Source organism: Rhea pennata, chromosome 23 (genome assembly GCF_028389875.1).
Source record: "Rhea pennata isolate bPtePen1 chromosome 23, bPtePen1.pri, whole genome shotgun sequence".
In the NCBI taxonomy this organism is placed as follows: Eukaryota; Metazoa; Chordata; class Aves; order Rheiformes; family Rheidae; genus Rhea; species Rhea pennata.
Window position 1 is genome coordinate 7,920,568 of NC_084685.1, and position 22,193 is coordinate 7,942,760.

At 61.3% G+C, this 22,193-nt stretch overlaps 1 protein-coding gene across 1 annotated transcript; it reads right to left on the reverse strand.

Moving 5' to 3' along the window:
- Positions 1-6,051: 6,051 nt before the first annotated feature.
- Positions 6,052-9,826, reverse strand: C23H1orf216 (chromosome 23 C1orf216 homolog). Its single transcript, XM_062594093.1, has 2 exons — positions 9,794-9,826; positions 6,052-8,393 (listed from the first exon to the last, which is right to left on the reverse strand). Exon 2 carries the CDS (start codon positions 8,375-8,377, stop codon positions 7,535-7,537), a length of 843 nt encoding a protein of 280 aa, XP_062450077.1. The 5' UTR covers positions 8,378-8,393; positions 9,794-9,826; the 3' UTR covers positions 6,052-7,534.
- Positions 9,827-22,193: the final 12,367 nt, after the last annotated feature.

Consider the following 22,193-nt stretch of genomic DNA (forward strand, 5'->3'; position numbering starts at 1 on the left):
CTTTAATTTGCAGGAGGCTCCCTGCAGGTTTCACCGTTCCCGCGCGCGACCTGCTTGGACGTGCAGCGTCCCCGGCGCCCGGGAGCGGCCGCGAAGCCCGGGCGCCCGCCGGAGGCAGGAAACACTGCAAAACGTGCTAGATTGGGCCAGTTCCAAGCAAAAACCGGGGCCCGCAAAACCGACCCAAATGTGAAGCAGAGCGGCGCTGGCCTGGAGGGGCTTCCGGACCCGGCTGCCCCGGGACGACGGCCAGGTCCCGCGGCCGGGAGCCGGGAACGCCGCCGATAAGGCAGCGCGTCCTCACTTTTTGCAGCGTGTTTTCTCCAAGCCTCATCCCCCGAACGCCTGACCCTTAATAATGCAGTGGGAGCTAAATAATAAATTAAAGTTAGCGGAGAGAGGCTAAAACGGGGAGGCAGAGAGGATGGGGAAGAGGAGCCCTGCTGCAAGGGGCTGGAGAGGAGGGGGCGGTGCACGAGCCGGAGGCAGGCGCCGGCGTGCCGGCAGCCTTAGCCCGCGGGGCGCCGGCCCGAGCGCGGGTGCCGGGGCGCCGGCGGCAAGGCCCGGGTCCTCGAGCCCGTCCCCGGGAAGCCCCGGCGGGCTGCTGCTGCCGCCGTCAGGGATGAGGCCGGCCGGGAGGCGCGGAGGGAGCCGGCAGGGGCCCGGTCCCGTTGTGCCGCCGTGGCGCACGGCGCTGCCGCTCCGAGCAGCGAGAGGAGGCAAAGGGCCGCCCGACGGAGGCGGTGGGCCGGCGGCAGGCGCGGCGAGCGATGGAGTTGCCAACCAGGTTGGCTGGAGAACAAGAACGCTGTCTCATAAAAACATCAAGGTTTTAAAATTTGGGCTTCTTCCGGGGTGCAACAAGGCCGAATCCTTTCTGAAAGTTTTCCTTGGAGAAACACCCTCCGCTCTGGAAAAGCAGGTCCCGGCAGAGCCCCGGCGCTGGTGGCGTGTTTGGCTGAAGCGGGACGGATGGCGCCCCGTTCCCGCCCGGCAGCCCCAGCGCCGGGGCCACGCAGAGCCCAGCTTTCAGCAGATCTGGGCCCAAACACGCAGCCGTCTGGCCTGGAGGCACCCGCTGCCCACCGACCCTGGGTGCTGTGCTGCTGGAGCGCCGTACATCCCACTGGAGCACTGCGCATCCCACTGGAGCACTGCGCATCCCGCCAGAGCACTGCACATCCCACTGGAGCACCGTGCATCCCACCGGAGCACTGTGCATCCCGCTGGAGCACTGTGCATCCCACTGGAGCACTGCACATACTGCCAGAGCATTGCACATCCCACCGGAGCACTGTGCATCCCGCTGGAGCACTGCCCATCCTGCTGGAGCACTGCACATCCCACCGGAGCACTGTGCAGCCCGCCGGAGCACTGCACATCCCACCGGGCGCCCGCAGCACCTCTCGCTGTTGCTCGGTGTTATTTGCTCCAGGAGGATAGACCACTGGAGCTCCTTTCCTTCCTCCTTCCCCTTCGCGCTCCTTCCCCCAGACAGGCTGCCACGCACGGTGCTCAGCACCGAGGAGAAGGAGGAGGAGGAGGATTTGGGGATCGGGGAGGAAAGCCCTGGCGGTCTCTGCGCCCGCCTGGCGCCCGTCCTCCTCCCCCGGCCCGGCTCAGCCGCCCGGGGCGAAGCTTGGCTCTCTAAGCCCTTTCTCCCCGCAAGGCCTGCGGCTCTGGCTCGCCTGCTGTCACGGGGATAAACGCCGGCTTGTCGGCCCGGAGCAGCGTCCTCCCCCACCGCCCCGCGCCGGGTTATCAATCCCAGCGCAGCGTCGGCGGCGCCGGTGCGGGGCCGCTCCGCTGGGAGCCCTCTCCGCACCCTCTGGCCGCAGGGAAGACCAGCGCCGCTTAATTCTGCGCAGTATCAGCACCAAACAGACCCGGCCCGGCGCTGCTGGCTTCGCTTAAGTCGCCTTTGTGTTCCTTGTTTTCATGAATTTTTAAAACGTTCCTGCTCTGCCGCACGCCAGGGTCCGGGGGCTGATTTTGGCGGGGGCGCGAGCGCCCGCCCCGCGCCTGGCTGGCTGGGGGGCACGGGCTCTGCCGCCGCTGCTGGGGCCGCAGCGCCGGGGCGGCTACCAGAGCCGCTCCGCTTGGTCCCCGAACAGCCGGGGGCACGGCACGGCATGGCATGGCATGGCACGGCATGGCACGGCATGGCATGGTGCAGCGCAGCATGGCTCAGCATGGCTTGGCACAGCAGAGCATGGCACAGCATGCAATGGCACAGCATGGCACGGCACGGCATGGCATGGTGCAGCACGGCATGGCTCAGCATGGCTCGGCACAGCATGCAATGGCACGGCACGGCACGGTGCTCGCTCCCTCTCAGAAGCAGCACCGTCCACCCCCCCTCCCCGGTTGCCCTGGGGCCTTCGACCAGCATCGACCCCCCGTGCAAATACCGACGGCATCACCGCCCACGTGGCGCGGGAGCCTGGTACGGGAGACAGAACGAAACCTCCGGAGCCCTTGGCAGACCTAAAAACGCGGGGTTTTTGCTCTAGTGCAAGACGCAGCCTCCAGCCGTGCCCGAGGGCTGGACGCTGCTCTCCCTCTCCGGGCAGCAGGGACGTTAAGGCGGGATAGGGGGAAATGGAGGAGCCCGAGACGGCAAACGTGGCTGCAGCCCCTGAGCGCGGCCGAGCCGGGGCTGCTGAGCGCCGGCGTTTCGCGTTGCACCCCAGCGCAGGCAGGGCGGGGAGCTCCCTCCGCCTCCCGGCGCGGCGGGCTGCCGCGGCTCCGGCGAGCCCCGGCGCTCGGCACCGCTCGCCCGGCTGAGGCCTGCCCAGCTCATGACTCGGGCTCCCGTTGCCGCCAGGCCCCGGCGCAGCCCCCGCCCCGGCTGCGGCGTCGGCCCAACCCGACGCTGCCGGCAGGGACCGGGTAGGACCGGGGGCACGCGGCGCTCCCGCCGCCACGCGGGAGAGTCCCAGCTCCCGCCGGCGCTCGCGCGCGGCAGCGGCGAGCCTGCCGGAGCTGAGTTTTCCCCCTTCTCTTTCGAGGAGCCGTGCTGCAAATAGCCTGATTTATAAGATTTCTCTATCATTAAAATGTAAATGAAAACAGACACGAAAACAATCTGAATTTCCAGCCGAGTTGCTCTTGCTTAATATTCTACCCCGAAGGGGGATGTGAGGAAGCAACAACATTTCAAAGGGAATCATTAAAGAAGGCCGTCTCAAACTGTGTTTTCATCTGATACTACAGCGCAGTCGAGCACTCGCTGCCTCTCCCATCGCGGGGCTGCTGGAAAAGAGAAGCGGGAAGCAGCTCTGGGAAGAGAGCGGGCCGAACCGGGGAGCCGCGCGGCGAGCGCCTGCCCGCCTGGCCGCCTCCGGCCGTGCGCCCGGCGCCTGAGCGGCCCCGCTGCCAGCGCCGGCACGGTACTCGCCGCCCCAAGCAGCTGGAACGTCGGCTCGCGTCTGGCTCGGCCGGTGCAGCGCGGCTGGAGGAGGGCTCCTCTCGCCCGCCGGCCCCCGGAGACCTCCCAGGCAGCGGCAGGTGCTTCCAGCATGGAGCACGTATGGATCCTATAAGGACTGAGAGCATCTCGCTGGCTCAGCAGGATCCCACGCTGCAGGGGGATGTTGGGCATCCCCATGGGCAGGTTCGTGCGTGTCCAGAGCATCCCTGTGGGCAGGTCCCTGCACACCCTGAGCATCCCCATGGGCAGGTTCGTGCGTGTCCAGAGCATCCCTGTGGGCAGGTCCCTGCACACCCTGAGCATCCCCGTGGGCAGGTTCGTGCGTGTCCAGAGCATCCCTGTGGGCAGGTCCCCGCACACCCTGAGCATCCCCGTGGGCAGGTTCGTGCGTGTCCAGAGCATCCCTGTGGGCAGGTCCCCGCACACCCTGAGCATCCCTGTGGGCAGGTCCCTGCACACCCTGAGCATCCCCGTGGGCAGGTTCGTGCGTGTCCAGAGCATCCCTGTGGGCAGGTCCCTGCACACCCTGAACATCCCCGTGGGCAGGTTCGTGCGTGTCCAGAGCATCCCTGTGGGCAGGTCCCCGCACACCCTGAGCATCCCTGCGGGCAGGTTCATGCACACCCTGAGCATCCCCGTGGGCAGGTTCGTGCGTGTCCGGAGCATTCCTGCGGGCAGGTTCGTGCGTGTTCAGAGCATCCCCGTGGGCAGGTTCATGCGTGTCCAGAGCATCCCCGTGGGCAGGCTCTCGTGTGCCCTGAGCGTCCCCGGTGAGCCCTGGGAGAGCTCAGTGCACCGTTTCCAGCCCATCCTGAGCACACGAGACAGGGGCAGCCCCGACGGGCAAAGCTGGGGCAGGACGGAAAACGTTTTTTCCACTGTAAACTGAACGTGTGAGTGCTGCAAGTCTGAGACACGATGAACGGGGGGATCCCACGAGGTCATTTTTAGAGTCTCTTTTCAGAGTGGAAACAAGCTGCAAGAGGTTTTAAATATGCCCCAGTCTGGCTTACAGTATGTTGATGGCCCAAGATGATTAACTTTCTTTTGTACTTTCATAGTCTCAGTTATCACATCATTTGATTTTATTTTTAAAGACTTTCTTAAGCCCACAAAACACTGGAAATAGTTAGAACAGATTCAAATTACACGGTAAAATATTTCCCTCCAAACCTTCATAAACACTTGATATATTTTTTTAATGCTTTCAAAGAAGAGCAAGGTTTGCCAAATCTTGCTCTGTGCAGTAAAATCAGTCCAGTGTCAGAGGGATTTAATAAAATAATAACAATAAACTTACAGAGGAGACCTGAAAAACAAAGGGCCCTGTCTGCCGCGTATGGAAATTCGGGCTCGCACGCGCCGCGGTGCGTAGCTGGCTTCTCCCCGCGCGCGGAGGCTGCGCGACGCCGGGGGCTGCGGGCCTGGCGGCGCTGGTCACTGCACCAGCGTCGCTCCCCCTTCCCGCAGGGAGAGCAGGGCCGCGGGGGCCGCGGGGGCCGTGGGGGCCGCCGGAGCCGCCGCGGCCCCGGAGCGGGGAACGTGCTTGGCCGAGCTCCGGCGTCCCGGGGCCGGGCAGCCCGGCGCAGGGCGGGAGCCGCGCTCCCCTCCGAGGCTGCCGGCCGCTCGGCGTCCTTGGGTTTTGCCTCTCTGTTGTTTTTTCCTCCTGCAGTTGGTAGGATTTTTAATTAATTCACAAATCTCATTTGGTTATTGGAGATGGGGGTGGAAAAACTCTGTATGAAGTTGATTTTGCAAATCAAACCTGGCCATCTAAACCAGCTCTCGGGGCATAGGCACAAGGACTCCCAATAACCGCGGAGGAAGCCCGTTGCTTACAGAGCAGATCCACCGCTTTGATGTGCCCCCGCAGTTATTCTTTCATTTCTTGAGCAAATAATCTGGATTTTCACAATATTTACCTTGGAAATAATTATTTGTGTAAAGCATTTGACCAAGATAAACAGAGAACCGCTCCGTCTCTCCAAGGAGAGCGGGCGGGCGAGCCCTCCTCGCACCGCGGACGCCCGCGCGCCCCGGCAGCCGGCACCGGCTTGGGGGCAGAATCGCCGGCGGCCCCCGAGAGCGGGCGGCAGCGGCTCTGCCGGAGCTTCCCTTCACGAACCGCCAACGCGGCCGGCGTGCGCGTTGGCGGAAGGGGCTGCTGCGCCTCCGAATTCCCACGGAGAAGCAGGAAGGAGGGGGGAGGAAAGGAAAAAAAAAGAGGGGTGAAGGAAGGTTCAAAGGGCTGCTGCAGCTCCTTTTTTTCATCTCCGTTTAATCTCTGCGAGGCCGGAGGCAAAGTCACCTCCAGGTCAAGGCTCAGGTGTTGGTACCTGCGGCCCCCCCAGCCCCCGCCCCTTTGCAGAGGAGCCAAGGGGTTCACAGGTTCGCGCCGGCTCTGCTGCTTCTCCTCCAGGCTTTTCACCGACAGCGCGACGCGCGCCCGTGGCCGCGCACCTGCGATACGATGCGGGCAGCAGGCGCGGAGCAGGAGCGAGCGGGCAGCGCGGCGCAGGATCGCTCCCGGGAGCGCCCCGTGCAACGCCCCTTCCCCGGGACCCCCATCGCAGCCCCCCGCGGCAGCCCCGGGCGCTCGCCGGCGGGGATTTATCCGCACTGCGGCAGCAGCCGGCGTCGCCGGCAGCCTGCGGTCCGGCCCCGCGCGCGGCACCACGCAGCCCCCGGCAGCCTCCGCCCTGCCCAGCTCGTCTCGAAGGAGATCTGCTGGCAGCCGCGGCTTTGAAATCTCTCGTCATCCTCCTCCGGCAGGCGAGAACCCAAATTAGCGCCTGACTTTGCACAGAAATTCGGGGTGAAACTGGGACTATAACCAGACGGCGCTGAGAGCCAGGCTTAACGCTGACCACACTCCTCCTCCTCCTGCAGTGCATCAACACGTAAACAGAACATGCATCAGATTAACACTTACGGAAATACAGCAAATAAACCCGGCACGTCCTTTCCCATCCCCACTAAAGACCGTTTCTGGCATTCTGCAGGCAGTCCTCTGAATAAAGTGTCAACTGGAAAAAATACTCTTGTTCCTTGAAGTGATAAACAAATACAAACACAAACAGCACAAGTCTGAGCGCAGCTTCCTGGCCATGCATCATGTTACAGCGTGTTCTGCAGCGGACAGACGTATACACGTGAAGAAAGAAAATCTAAATCCAATGCAATCTAAAATATCTATATTGGACTTGAATCAGTTGATGCTTAAAGTTACTTTTAAGTGTTCTGAGGTCAGTTTTAAGTGGGTCACGGGCCGAAATGCTTTGCCAAGCGGCGAGACCTCAGGCGCACGCCGAGGAGGGAGGCAGAGCCGCTCCGCGGGGCCGCCGCCGGGCGCTGGCCCCCGCTCGGGCCTTTGCAGGAGGGTTTCAGCTCCATGCGGCTTCTCCCAGATGTTCTCCCCCTCCTTGGATCAGGTGTTTGGGGGATGGTCACTGGTACTGGCATAATAGAAGAGAGAACTGGGAGAGGAAAGACAATTTTAGAAGTGCCTAATTAAGTTGGTGGCCTCGGCCGTGCCCTGGCCGTGCCCGACCGCTTCCTCGCCCGTGCTCCAACCCAGGGATGCATTTTCCTAGACAACCCTTCAGGAAGCTGCAGTAAAGCGATGGCATGAACTCCTGCCTTTAAATACTCAAAGAAAGGGCCTTAAGCTAGATTTGAAAGATGAGTCTCAGCATCACAGACTCAGCACAGATCTCAGCCTCGGAGCCCCCAGCCCGGGGCCGCCCAAGCCCCGAGACCAGCAGGACGCAGCGTGGGGGCCAAACGGCTGGTACTTGCCCCTCAGCAGCTGGGCGGAGAAGGAAGCGTCGGAGAAGTTGAGATGAAAACTCATTAAAAAGGGTTCTGTGGCAGTGGGAGGACCTTGTGCTGCCGTGGCCCAGGGAGATGCCGGGCGGCATCTCCTGCGTGGTGTCTTCATGCTTCACGGAAACCGGGATGGGCAGAGCCTGCAGCTCGTGCCTTTTAAAAGCCTCAGGAGCAAAACCTGGCCCCGGGCCCCACCGCAGAGGGCAAGGGCCAGGAGAAGCTCCTTGCGGCGCGGAGAGGGGAGCAGAGCGGATCCCAGGAGACGAGCGGGGCTCACAGCCCGGGGCGGCCCGGGGCGCCGGGGCACGCCAGGCCCTGCTGGATGTAGCGGATGAGCTCCTTGCGGTTGTCCAGGATGGTGTCGAAGCTCTCCTGCAGCCGGTTCTGCTGGTCCACGACCTTCTGCTGGAGGCCGTGGATCCAGCGCAGCAGCGCCAAGCGCCGGTACATCACCAGCTGGATGTGGTGCTTCTCCTTCTCCCGCTCCTTGAACCTCTCCTTGTCCTGCATGTGCTGGAAGGCCTCCGCCAGCGCTGGGAAGAGGGTGTCTGCGCCGGGGGGGCTCTCTGCCTCGGTCCTCCCCGCGCCAGGCTCCGCCGGGCTCTCCTGGAGCTGGGCAGCGGCGGGGGGCTCCCAGGCGCCCCCGGAGATGCTGTCGGGGCTATCGATGCTGAGGGAGCTGCTGGCGTAGCCGTTGTCCTCGGCGGGGGAGCTCGGGGGCTTCCCGCGGGCTTCGGTCGCGGCCCCCGCCGGCCCGCCGCCCTCCGCTCCCTCGGGGGGGCTCCGCAGGTCCGCGCGGAGACGCGCTCCGTCTCCTTCCAGGCTTTGGGCGGCATCCCTAAGCCTGCCCTGGACCAGCTGTCTCTGCACTAATAACAGCAGATTATCGGACGGATTTGTCGTGTTTTCGCTCCGGCTGGAGCTCTCCGCCGCGCGGGTCCCCGGTGCTGCCTGGCTCCAGTTCTCGTTGCGGTCAAACCCCCCCTCAACGAAGTTGAAATTGGTGTCCTGCCTGCGCTGCCCGTCCCCCGGGAAGGCTGCGCCCAGCGTGGCGTCTCGCTGGCCCTCGTGGAAGGGGGCGTTCGAGCCAACGTCGGGCTGGAAAACCGCAAACATCTTGCCGGCCTCCTGTCTGCAAAAGAGACACCAAGACGTGACGGCCGCCGAGGAGGATCCTCGCCGGTCGGGGCCCGCCGGGGCTGCGCGGAGGCGCGGGCAGGCGCCGGCCCGCATGCCCGGAGCTGGCTGCTGAGCTACGGCAAGATGAAATACTCTGTTACTTCATTTGCCTTTCTGTAATGCTGATGAACCCAAGTCTCGGGCCAGGCCAGACCCCAGCTGCCCGAGGCCGACGGGCTCTTCCCTCTCCCTGGCGTTTCGCTGCCGCTCTCAGCACGCCCCCGGGCCAGAAACCCCAAATGGTCCTGGGACAAATTCTCATCCGACGCAAAGGCGAGGAGCCCGGCCCCGGGGCAGCCGCCCCCCGCCTGCCTCCGCTCCTCGTGACAGCAAGCTGTTGCGCCTTCGTTTCGGGGCACGCTGCCGACACGCTCTCCTCCAGCAGCAGCCCTGCTTGTGGGGGATGCAATTAATTCTGCGCCTGTGCAGGTTTATTTGGAAGAAGCTGCTTCTCCAATAGCATATAAATGCAAAATAAAATTTGCTATGAGTTAGGGGCACTGCTTGGTAAATCGGGGACACAAGTGCTGTCTGCTTCGACCTGGGGTGTTCCCAGCGGCCGTGCCCTGGGGGCCCAGGGCTGGGCAGCAGCATCACACACAGCTTGGTGGATTTTGGCCACAGGACATGTCAGATCCACCAAGACCCACCTGACCTTGTGGGCCCCACCTGAGAGCATGCAGGGATCCCCCTCCCACCAGAGCAGGCGGAGGAGAAGAGCCTTCCAGAAGCTGCGCGTTGCAGGATTAAAACCACGTCCCTCTTTGGAGACGGGCTGTCCTGCCTTTCGGGGTGGCTGCAGAGCCCCCAGGCGCCTGCATCCGGGCTGGGACCGGGGCACGGAGCAGCGGTGGGTCCCTCTGCCCGCAGCCACGCTGCTGCCTGGGTTACATGCAGCTCCGCGACTGCAGGAATAAAATGCAAGAGAGGAAAAAAAAAAAAAAAAAAAAAAAAACAACCACGCAGCAGGGAAAGGGCGCTGACGCAGGCCGTGATGCCGGCAGCGAGGACGGCGGCCAGGCGACTGCCGCAGCCCGGTGCCGGGCCCGGCGGGCGCGGAGCGAGCCGGCCCGCTGCGGAGCCCCGGCGCGGCGGTCCCGCGCGGCTGTCCACGCGTGCACACGCACCCCCCACGCAGCACTGCGAATGCCGGCGGCGGGCTGCGGGCGGGGGGCCGGCGCGTCCCCGCCCGGCCCTTTGCAGGGCTGCAGCCATCAGCGAGCGGGAGGAGCAGCCCCCGCCGGCGGGGGCCGAACCGGCACCGCCCGCCCGCGCCCCCCTCTCGCCCCGCGCCGCCGCCGCCGCCGCCCCCCGGCCCGCGGCCCGCGGCCGCCCCGCGCCGCCCGCACTCACCGTCGCCGCCGCCGCCGCCGCCGCGCGCGGAAGTGGGGCCGCGGCGGGGAGCAGGAAAGCGTCACGCGCTGCCCACGTCCCGCGGCGCGGCGCGACGGCGGCAGAGCGGGCGCGGGGGGCGCGGCCGGGCGCGGGGAGCCCCCGCGGCGGGGTGTCCGTCTGCCGCGCCCCCGGGGAGACCGGGGGAGACCCGGGGGGGGGGCGCTTGCGTTTGGGGGAGCAGAGCTGGCAGGAGAGGTCTGCTGCGGGGGGGTGGGAGAGGGGCTGCACCCACGGAGGGGTAGGGGAGAGGGGCTGCACCCACGGGGGGAGAGGGGCTGCACACCCAGCACTGTGGGCCCTGCACAGCCCCATGGGGACCCTGCACAGCCCCACAGGGACCCTGCACAGCCCCTATGGGGAATCTGCGCAGCCCCATGTGGACCCTGCACAGCCCCACAAGGACCCTGCACAGCCCCACAGGGACCCTGCACAGCCCCACGGGGACCCTGCACAGCCCCACGAGGACCCTGCACCCCACAGCCGGGACGGCCCCACTGCAGCACGCGCGCGGGCGCCCGCGAACCCCTCGGAGCAGGGCCGGGGCAGCGGCTCTGCGGACGCGGCGCCTCCTTCCCAGCCCATCCGTGCCGCGGCCCCGGAGCTCCCCGAGCTCCCGGTCCCTCCGCCCGCTCCGCGCTGCCCCGGGGCCGCGGGCGCAGCGGCGCCCTGCTCTCAACGGGGCCTTTCTTCCCGGGCGCCCGCGAGCCCCGGCAGGAGAAGCCGCAGCAGCATCAAAGGGCTCCGAGGAGCGCGGGGCCGGGCGAGCGGGTCGCACGCGGCGCCGCGAGCGTCGGCGGACAGAGCGGCTCTGTGGCGCAGGGCGAGGGCCGCCGGCGCCCGCCCGTCCCGTTCGCCCTTCCTCCGCGGTGCCGCGAAGCTTCCGAGCAGCGCGATAGGTTGCAATAAGCAATAAATAAGTTCTTTTAACTTTCCCTCTGCCTAGCAGGCCGCTAGCCAGCGCCTGCCGGCTCCGTGCTGCTCCTGTCCCGAGACAGCCCCGCGGCGCGGGCACCACGCGGGCGGCAGCACTGGGCACGAGATTACGAAGAGAAATAATAATGCTTGTCACGGAAGGAAGCGAGGATCCAGCTTGGACACTGCTGTGAACGGGCAGTGAAGAAAAACAGTCTGGGCAAAGCACCGGCTTGGCTTTGCGCTGCTCGGCTCTGCTCGGCTCTGCTCCGCTTTGCTTTGCTCTGCTCCGCTCTGCTTTTGAGCTCCGTGTGTGCTCGTGCTGGCTCGCATTTAGCTTCCGCTGGGAGCCAGAATTAAATGCAAAGCAATGCGCTCCTCAGAGAGAGAGCAGAGGCGAAAGCGTCCGCAGGTTGGGACCTTCTGCGCCTGGGGACGCCTCGGAGAGCAACGGTTGCGCCTCAGCACTTCGGGTTTCAGCAGATCCAAGCACAGGAAAAGAGCCGGGCAGGTGCGAGCCCGGCGTTTCGCTCGTCGCTCGCCGGAGCCTCGCCAGCGTCGCGGGTGCTTCCCCCCAAACGCTGCCGCCCCGCGAGCCGGCCGAGCGCGGCTCCGCGGCTCAGTCTCCCGTTGCCCCTTCGGTTCGGCCGTGTTGCCGCAAAGCGCTGCGGCTCACGGTGCAGCCGCGCGCCGGCCCCAGGGACCGGCCGGATCTGACTGAGACTGGAGCGGATTTGCTGTTTGCAACGAAAACGCCGCCGGCGGCTCCCGCGGCCCTGGGAAACCGCCCCGAAAGAGTTAAAAGCGCAACATTGCCAAAAGAAAAAAAAAAAAAGAAATTATAGATGAAAAAAAAAAAAGCGCCCTGAACCACATGCGACCTAACCTCCCCAGCGGCTCATCTGAGTTTAATAACAGAGGGGGGAAATCTCCCAAAAAGCTCTCCGAGAAATTAAAGTAAACAGCGCGCTGCCCCGCAGCCCCGCGCTGCCCCGCGCCTGACTCGGCCCCGCCGGGTCGCCCTCTCGGCCGCACAGAGCTCAGCGATGACGCTTTCATTTCCACAGGTCCCGGTGGCCTCCCGGGCCCGCCAGCTCCCTGCAGCTCCCACGGGAGCAGCACCTTCTTCCCTGCAAGCCCCCGGTGGGGTTTTGGGGGGGAAAGTGCCACAAAAGAGGGGAAAAAGGAGGCGAGGGGAAGGCGAAGCCCTGTCCCCCTACCTGGAAAACAGGTGAGGTTTCGATCAGACTCAAAGGCGGTGACAGACGCGCTATATTTGATGAAAAAATGCCAGGAATGCAGGAATTCCAGGGAGGCCGCGGCCCGCGGGGAAACAGCCCCCGGATGCCTCTGCGAAGGGCTGGGAGCGGGCGGCCCCGTCCCCGTGCCTGTCCCCATCCCTGTCCCCGTGCATGTCCCGTGTCCCCGTCCCCATCCCCGTGCACGTCCCATGTCCCCATCCCCGTGCCCGTCCCCGTGCCCGTGCCCGTCCCGTCTGCGGGGCGCCGCGCCAGCTGCCACCCCCCTCTCTGCTGCGACCTTCTCCGGGGAGAAGAGCCTCCTTCCTCTTGCTCCCAAACGCTCTTTGCTTTCATAACCCACAAAAAAGGGGATTTATCTCCCCTCAAGGAGACACCCGGTGCCAAGCGAGCAGAGCTGGCGTCCTTTAGATGTTTCCTCTGCGGTTTGTCTGCTGCTTAGCTACAAAAGGGCAATATTGATACCGACTCCACCCCTGCCATTAGACCAGGACCCCAAAATCACCATTTCCTCTTGGCCTGTGAATCACTAATAAAATCCAGACAGAAAGGTCTGATTAGGAAATTGTTTGGGAAATTGAAAGGAAGTGGGAGGAACGCGCGCTCGCCCGGGCTCCCCGCCGTGGCCCCGCGCCCCTTCCCGTCCCCCTGCTCCCCGGCCGCCGGGAAAGGCCGGAGCGGGCACGAAAGGAAGCAAATTTGTGCAAAAGCGCCCGGGCTGCTACTTCGCCTGGGAGAGAAACGCCAGCGGCAGCTCCGCGGCTGCCTCCCAGCAGCGAGCGGGTTTGTCAGTCTCCATAGATTTGGGGACGCAAACCAGTATCTACATTTAAATATATATTTTTTTCTTTCATCACCGTCCCTCAGCTGAGCCAAGGTGGGGGGGGGGCTAAGTGAAATCTCTCCATCATTTGATTTCTGCACTTGAGCGTTTGCAGCGTTGGAGCGTGGAATCCTTGGCGTGGCGCCGGCCGCTCCCCGGCCGCCTCCGGCCCCGCCGGCCCGGCCGCTCGGCTCCCCGCCGCCCGCGGGACCGGGTCCGTTTCGTAGAAGCGGTACCGCCGGCCGCTCCCGGCGCGTACCCAGCCTACGAGCGAAGCGCTCGCCACAACGCGCTGCCTTGCAGTCCCTAACTGCTGCAAACAGACGGGCTCGACATTTGGATCCCATCATACCGAAAACTTCAGGACTGAAATTGAGATCAGTGTTTCGGTCTTGCAAACAAATCTGATACATTCCATAAATGCTTTAATTCATCCTTTTATCACAACACTTGATAAAAGGCTTAGTTTCAGCTGAACTGTTTTGATTAATAACTGCAATAGACTCTAACCAGAAAGATTTGTATTTGTGGCATTCAGCGAGATTAAATGTTTTGTTTGCATGTAATCAGAATTTTCTGATGTGGAAGCTGCTCCACTAGGGAGCTTTGAGCCAGCTCAAGTCAAAAAACGTGTTTTTTTTTTTTGTTTTTTTTTTTTTTTTTGCAGTTTCTCCTTCACCTACTACAAGTCAAAACATCTGTTAAAATTCAAGCAGAGCAAAACAGCCTGGACGGGCTGAAAAAAATTAAAATTGCCCGGGTGAAGTTACACAGCCGTGCGCGTTGCAGCCAGGCGGGAGGGCGGCGAGCAGAGGCTCTCGGCGGCGGGCGCCCGCCCGGCTTCGGCGAGGCTGCCGCGGGGTGGGAGCTGGCCAGGTTTCCCCCAGGAAGAAAGGACCTTTTCCAGCGGGCGATGCCCTCCTGGCTGGAGTGGAAGTTTTCATTATGGTCGCAATTCCCTGCTCATGAGCAAAGGCAGAACGTCGACGTTCTGGGCTCTGGTTGTTCTTCCTTCCTCTCGCTTTCCTTTTGCACGGGAGAGGGAGGGATGTAATGTGAACCGAGCGGCGAGGAAGGACTGGGCACCGGCGGGAGAGGGCGACGCCAGGAAGGAGCAACACTGGGAAAAGACAACGCTGGGAAAGGGCAACGCGGGGAAAGGGCAACGCCAGGAAGGAGCAACACCGGGAAAGGGCAATGCCGGGAAAGAGCAACGCTAGGAAAGGGCAACGCCGGGAAAGGGCAACGCTGGGAAAGGGCAACGCCGGGAAAGGGCAACGCCTGCAGCTCCCAGCAGCGTTTCCAGTGGGAGCGCTTTCCTGGGCCGGCGCCACGCCGCGGCCTTCGCAGGGAAATGTGCCGCGTTTTCCATGTCGGAAACAAGGGCTTTTAGCAATTACAGCGGCATTCCTAGATAAACTCCCGCTTCCTGGTGGGTGCGTTTCCCTGAACTTGTTTGGGTCGCGGAGGAACGGACCCCGGCGAGCGGCCGGCAGAGCCTCGGCTCCTCCGGCGGGAACCGCGCGGCAAATTCTCTCTGCATGGGTGAAATTCCCTCTGCTACCAGAGCTTGTTATCGCCGTACAGGAACCAACGATATCCTTTCATTTAGATGCTAATTCGAACAACATGCGCCCGGCCGGGGGAGGAAGGGCGCTCGCTGCTCAGGAGCCTTTGAAAAACCCCGGCCGGAGCCAAACCGAGAGGGAAAACAGCCGCGGCCCGGCTCGTACCGAGGGAAAACCGTCCCGCCGGGGAGAGCGGCGTCCGCGGGCGCGCGGCGGCCTCGCCCGACGCGGGAGATCGCCCCCGCGGCTCAGCCGAAGCGTTCAGCCTCGTCACTGCAATTTCCACGCGGCTGCAGGGTGCGGTGCAACACTTTTAAAATTTGTTCTCTCATAAAGCTTACACCAGGCGTCGGGAGAAGCCGGAGCATGTGTATAAGTGTAAAAGCACTTGGATTTCCATTTCCAAGCATGGAGGAGACTGGGGGTGGCCGAGGCGGGAGGGGGGCGGCGCGGCCGCGGCTCCCCCGGCCAGCCCGGGACCTTCCCTGGCTGCGATTGCTATTTATTCTGGCCGAGCTGGCAGGGAAATCATTAATTCTGAGGCCCACGCGTGTGAGGAGGGGGAGGAGGCACGCTCCCGCGGCCGGGTATCACTTGGAAGATCGGCTAATTGATCCGGGGAAATTGCTCCCGGCGGAGAGGGAAGCGCACGTTGGCGCAGCTCGCGCCGCTCCGTCGGTCCCGTTACGGCACCACGATTTTCCCCCGAGCACGAGGACGGCTCCGCTTGACGGTGGAGCATCGGTTAACGAGGCTGCGACGGGGCTCCCCGGGCCGGGCACAAAGAGCCGCCGCCGCGGCCAGGACCCCCGGCCCGGAGCCCCGGCTGCAGCTGCCGCCAGGGACGTAATCCCGCGGCATTGGGCCGGGGCCGCCCTCGCCTCCGCCGTCCCGCTATTGACCGACGGAGCGGTTCTTTGGCGATTACAATGTAAATATAGCTTTTCATGGAGTGAAGGCCTTTTGTGGGATCTCCCCACACTTAACCACTTAACCCCGGCGACAAAAAGAGCCGCGAATTGCCTGTTCAGAGGCTGCTCGTGCAGAAAAGCGGCCCCTGAATAGGATTTGGGGATCTCTGTGTATCAATTGCTATGCTTCAGGGGCCGTCAATGGGGCCCCGGCGTTCGAGCATGTGCCGCCGGGGCCGCGCGGATACGGATGGAGTGTCGAAAAAAAGGAAAAAAGCAGAAAAGCAGCTGCTTCTCTTTAATACCACAATGATTTATTCATAGCGCCCGGGGGGGCCGGGGCGCAGGGAAGCCGGCGCCGCTCGCCGCCCAGCGCCGAGGAGCTTTTCCTGCACCGAGCGCTGGGGACTTTCCCGCGGCCCAGCATCGGGAGCGGCAGGAGGGTCACGCGCGGCCCCGACGAGGGGGACGAGGGACTGGGCGGGGGGGCGAAGGCAAGGCAGAGCTGGGAAGAACGGCCTGAAATGAGGAGCGTGGCGCCGGGCAAAGCCGGGGCTCCGTGCGGGCAGCAGAGGCGTGTTCGAAGGACAAGACGCGGAGAGCACGTGGTCAGAGTGCAGGGAGCGGGGACGGACACCGTGGCGCATCAGCAGAGGCAGCACCGGGGCGCCCGGCTTGCCGTGGGCATCCCCGCCGCGGTGCGCAGGAACCATGGGGCCGTGCCTGGCGTCTGCAGAGCCGTCGGGAAGGGGGTTCCCGGGAACGCCCGTCCTCGCCGGGGCCCTGGACGCATGCGTGGAGCCTGCGTTCTCCCGGGATCCGGCTCTGCTCCCCGCGCTCTCCCAAGGGTGCAAGCACCAAGTGCCCCATGGTGGTCGCTCGTTGTCTGGTGCTTCCCCCCTAGCTGGAAGAGCATCCCGCATCCCGCATCCTGCATCCCACCCGAGGCCGTGGAGCCGGAGACCCTGGGACTCCAGCAGCCGGAAGGCGAGGGCTGAGCTGCGCTGCAGGCTGGAAAAGCGCCGCCGGCTCGGCCTGCACGGACAAATCGGCCCCTTCCTCTCCTCGTCCAGCCTGGGAAAAGGACGGGCTGCAAGCGGGGTTTCACTGAAGTCTGCAACGGCTTACGCGGAGCAGATAAAGTCAGGCTACAGCCCTATTTTTAGGCCCATGCAGATGGAAAGATAAAAGAAGGGGGGGGAGGAAGGGAATGAATGGAAATGAAAGACAAACAAACGCCAAGCAGATGTCGGCGCGGCGCTTTTCCCCTCGCAGGCCGCGGGCATCGCCCAGCCGGCGGCCGCCGCGCAAGCCCTGCGGCCTGCTGCAGGCCCTTCCTTCCCCACGGCCCGGCCGGCGGCAGCACTGGCCCCCCGAAAAGCCCCCGGGGCTCTTTTTGGCGGGGGGAGCCGCACCTTCCGCCGCGCCGTCGCACGTCCAGGTCACCCCTCCGCGGCAGGACGCCCGCGCTCGGCAAGCCCGGAGCGGGAGCGAAGGCTGCCGAAGCAGGAGCCGACCCGCCTGTGGTCTCAGACTCGCTCGGGGCTGAACGCGGAGACGCTGCCCTCGACGGAGCGCAGGAGGGAGAAACCGCTGCTGCCGCCCTGTCCCGCTCCCGTGGCCGGGCTTGCACGGTGTGGGGGGGGAAGCCATTTTCCTAATCTGGTATTTAATTATGAAAGGTTGGGGGTTTTCCAAGCCCCCCTTCAGGCTTGACGTAAAATAGGAATGTGGAAATACCCCCTATTAACATCCTGAGCAGCTGGGGATGTGGCGTTAGTGCCTCGGCGATTAATCACGCCTCCTTCGCAGGAACGAGCCTCCATTAACCGCGGCAGCTGGAAACTGGGCGGTGCAGAAAGGCGCCGGCGCACGCTGGCCCCTGCTGCCCTCCAGCCAGGCCCCACAGCCGAGCATGGCCGGGGCTCCTCGTCCCGTCCCGCCCCAGCGCGGCGCGGTGGCCCTGGCACGGGGCTGGCCAGAGCAGGCAGTGCCAAGCCCGGAGGCTGCAGCCCTGGGGTCGGGAGGCAGATGGGTGCAGAGCACCAGGCGTGAGCGTTGCAGGGGGGCACGCTGCCCGTTACAGGGGGACACAGGACCCATTGCAAGGGGACAAGCTGCCCGTTGCAGGGGGACACAGGACCCATTGCAAGGGGACACGCTGCCCATTGCAGGGGCCTGCGGCAGGATGATGCAGTGAGGACAAGCACGGAGCCCAGGGGAGCAAAGGGGCTGCCCGCAGGAAGCCGGGCACCAGGGAAGAGGCCATTTCCAGAGCCCAGGGCATTTACCTTTCATCTTCGAGGGTCTCTGGCTCTCCTCATAAATCACAGGCCAGCGTGGGCCGTGGGGCTGTCCATCTCCGCAGGCTGCTCTCTGGTGCCAGCTGCGTGCGAGGACACGGGTGAACGAGGGCACACCTCATCCTCCAAAGGGAACCAGCCTTTCTGATCCTGGTCCTTCATCACCATGTGCACGAGCATCATGAAATATTGAAAATCAATGGGACCCTGTAAGGGAAGCAGCATAGAGCATGTTGCATAAAAACAGCCCTAAGGAGCAGAGAAAAAAAATCAGCTAAAAATAAAATTAATCTCATACAAACCTGTAAGATTTGCTTTTCACCTCTCCCCTTTGCACTGCAATATTTTCTGTTATTTTCTTTAATTACGGCTGGTTTATATCGCTGCTGTTTGGAGAAGCATAGCTAGAGTTAGCCATAAATTGGGCTTCTGGGTGATACAAGAGAAAACAATAAACCCCAAGGACTGAACATCTGTCCGCAAAGAGCACGCGTAATGTTGTTATTAACATTATTAGTAGATATAGAATGAAAGTTTGGTTTCACAGGCCTAAGCGGCCCGGCGCTGCTCGCGGCGGGTCTCCCCCCCGCCGGCCAAGCCGCTTCTGGGGCAGGCGGGACCGAGCGGGGCGGGAGGTCTCGGCTCAACTCGCTCCCCGCTCGCTTGTGGCTCGTCGCTAAAACGCGGGCTCGGGCGGGCGCGAGGGCCGGGCTCTCGCAGGAGCCACGTCCGCGAGGGCCCTGCCGCTCGGGGGGCTTTACCCCGCGTTTCGGGGCCGGGGCGGGAGAGGCTCGGCAGCGCCCCGCCGGCCGCGCGCGCTCCGCTCCTGCGTCCACTCTGACTCGGTTTTTCACGTGTTGGAAATACAGATGATTTTAGCCTGCGTCCATCTGGTTTCCCAAATAACCTGTCTGTTTGATAAATAACGTAAATTAAATTAGACAAGACAAACAAATAGTTTTTTTTCTCTCCCCCTTTCAGTCTCTTGGCAAAATGGGGGGGGGGAGGGAAGAGAACATAATTCAGCGGCTGCCTCGAGCCCCTGAGGAGCCGTGCGGCCGTGAGAGCTGCGATTATAAACGTGCCTGCAATGCTAACCTCCAGCACGGACCAAGGACCGGCCCTGCTTCTCGCTTACCAGCTCGGCTTGAATTCCCGCGCCGTGGTTCAGGTTCGTGGGAGCCGGGCCCCTCGGGCGGGCAGTGGCGCCCCGAGCCGGCCCCACGGGCCCGCAAGGCGCCCGGCCGCGGGCGGGGAGGCCGAGGTCCTGCGCCGGGCGGGGAGGCCGAGGCCTTGTGCCGCGAGCCGGGAGGCAGCACCGCGGGCGGGGAGGCTGAGGCCCGGCGCTGCGGGCGGGGAGGCCGAGGCCTTGTGCCGCGGGCGGGGAGGCCGAGGCCTTGTGCCACGAGCGGGGAGGCCGAGGCCCTGCGCCGCGAGCTGGGAGGCCGAGGCCCAGCGCCGCGAGCCGGGAGGCAGCACCGCGGGCGGGGAGGCCGAGGCCCGGCGCCGAGGGCCGTGACGGCCCCGCTGGAGCCGCCCTGCTCCGGCGTCAGGACTGGGCCTTGCTTCCCGGGCAAAGCCGGCGGCGGGCACCGCGGATCCGGGCTCCGAGCGCCAACCAGCCCTTGGCGAAGCCCCCGACGACGGCATGGAAGGGGCTCTCCCGCCTCCAGCAAGGCCGAAATGGCCCCTGCCCCGGGGGGGGGGGGGGGTGCTGTGAGCGCGGCTCCTTCCCGCCCCTTCACCCCTCTCCGCGGCGGCTGGTCCCCGTCTTCCCTCGCTCAGCCGGGTCGGCCAGCCTGGGATAGCGCTTGGCACTTCCCGCGGCAGAAGGGAGAGGGTTTTGTTTTTTTTTCCTCCCTTTTAGCGCAACTGCATCATCTCAGCGCCGGGAGGAGCGAACGAACCGATAGCGGAAAACGAGAAGCCAGCGCCGAGCTAGCGCGGCGGAGCAGCGGCGCGGAGAGGGACCGCGGCCGGGACCGCGGCTCTCTCGTCCCCGGTGGCACCGGGGAGCCCGGCACGAGGAGCGGCAGCGTCTCGGGGCGCGGTGCAGCCCCTCCCGTAAGAGCTGCCCGCGGCCTCTCGCCCCTGCCGCCCCGAAGCGCCGCCCGGACGGCGCTTCCCACGCGGGACGCAGCACGCGGGGCTCGGCACAGGGCTCTGCACGCCCTCGGCTCCGCGGAGGTTTTCTACCTGGGGGACCGGGGGTGTTAAATGTTTACACGGAGCAACAATAGCCAGAAATCTTCTTCCCGCTCCCTGTATTTCAAATTAAAAGCTCTTCAGGCCTGATAGTATTTTCCTACTTAAAATAATTAGCTCTGGAACAAGCGAAACATCCTTTTTTCTTCCTGGGTAGCAGCTCTATTCCGAGGGAAGGCAGAACAAATGCCATCTTTGTGCCCAGCAACACGTCCCGCGCAGAGGTCTCTGAGACCGCTATGGCAAAGACAAACTTCTGGAGGGATTCTTCCTCCACCAGATACCTCTTAAAGCTACTACCTCTGCATGAAAAAGTATATGTCTAATTAAGGAAGTGGCTAATTTGCATCTAACCCTTTACAGTTCTGCAGAGCATGGAAAACTATAACAATTTCCCTTTGAGTCAGAGTAAATTTTAAGATTTAATCGCACTTCATCCCCCTTTTCCTAGAGGAAGGATAATCTATTACTGCTCTCTAGTGGCAGGAATTAACTGTGAAACTAAGAAAAGTTGCTGGATGTTGCAGCTTTTGAATTTTTTTTTCCTTGTAAATCTGTGCTGAATTAGTATAATTTACAAATCAGTGTAAACACAGACAATTAACTGGATATTCAGTAATCCACTTTCAATTAAGTTGCCCTTAGAGATTGCTGATAAAGGATTTTTCCTCCTTCATTTGCTTCCCTAAAAAATAAACAAATTTTCAAATGCCCCAGATCCAGCTATGCTAATTATTAAAATTGTTAGAAGCATTAAAAATAGATTTGAATTGTCAAATCATAGCCCTTCCAATCCCACTCTGTTTCTCATCTTCTGAATAATGATCTGTCCTATACTGAGACTTGCAGTCTTTACCTACTGCACTTCTAAAGGACAGACACATTAAAAAAAGTGAAAAGCACAACATATTTGACAAAAATCTCATGCAACTGTGAGGTTTTTTTTATTGTTAACACTCGGAAAATGTTTTCATGCACTGCATTCCTGAAGATTATAGTTTGCATATAAACTTCAGTAAGCAAAAAAGACTAAGAATCTTTCTGAGGTGCTGTGTCTCAGCATTCTATGAGGCAGGTAATAAATGAAACTAATTTAACATAGATTAACACCACTGCAATCTCCAAAGTGCGCTCTCAATGAGATGTTAAGGGAGTTAAGAATTGAAAGTTCGAGGGACTTCAGAGTTCACGCCACTGGGTACCAATATTTATCTTATTGTTAGTACATTCATAATTAAGTCCCAGTAGAGAGAGTTCTCAGCAAGTGTAATGCTACTACCATAGCTGTGAGTGAACTGGAGATGTGTTTGTAAATTTAAAACACCCACAGAGGCTTAAGTGCACATTGCCTCTGCTTTTGGAGAGGATGACATTAGCCAAGCTACTGTATATGCACAGCCAGGAGCAGTGTGGCCAAGTTTGCTCTATATGCAAAGTAAAATAAGGATATCCAGCTATTCGAAAGCAAAACAAACAAACAAACTCTAAGGGGCTAGATTGAGATGCCATGTCTAGAGTACCGGTTCAAATTCAATAAAGCCAGCAAGCACACCTCAAGCCAATGACAAAGGAACTAACAAAACTAAAACTACAGAAGCATTAAAAAGAAATATATTCTTACGGCCAAGAATTTTATGCAAATGTAATCCAAGTGGAAGACTTGAGAATTTACACTCCAATAAACATGGGAAGGTAGTTTTTGCTATATTTCAATATTAGTGCAGCTGTTACTGAAGGATTCAGTTGTTGTTACCAAAAAGAAAAGAAAAAATAGATGAACATTTTGAAAAAAAACACATGTACACAACTTGAGTGAAATCCTATAAATTAATTCCAACTGCCTCTAAAATTAAAAACAGGTTTTATTGTAAAATTGCACTCCAATTTGTACCATAATTCTTTATAAACATAATATACAGTAAAATATTTTACATGTAGCACACCAGGCGTATGCTTATGATATTACAAAATTTACAGTTCAAGATTCTTCTCTGACAGAGTCAGCAACATAAGTATTTGAAATGAAGTCTTAGAAAGATGTTCAGTCTCACAGAACAGGGCATTGTGTTACCATAATCAAGTCTCTACTTTTTACACATTCAGCATATAATCAGAGATGCTGTATATTCTAGTTACATCCTAAGTTTCTTTCATACAATCTAGAAGAGTTGTGAATAATGGGTCCTTATTATCTCCTTTCCTCATTCTAGGGAAGGCCTTTCATTTCTAGCTGTTCAGAAAGGGATTATTTGCCATGGAGGACTGCAGCTTGAATGAAAACAAGGGGACAGGTAATTTAAGAGAGCCTTTAGTTGTTCAAACAAAGCAAAAGACTCCAAAATCAAACAAAAAACCTGCACATCTTTTTCTCTCCTGT

What these genes read in the sequence shown, in the direction of transcription:
- C23H1orf216 (XM_062594093.1), bottom strand. Translation starts at nt 8,377, where the DNA reads ATGTTTGCGGTTTTCCAGCCCGACGTTGGCTCGAACGCCCCCTTCCAC.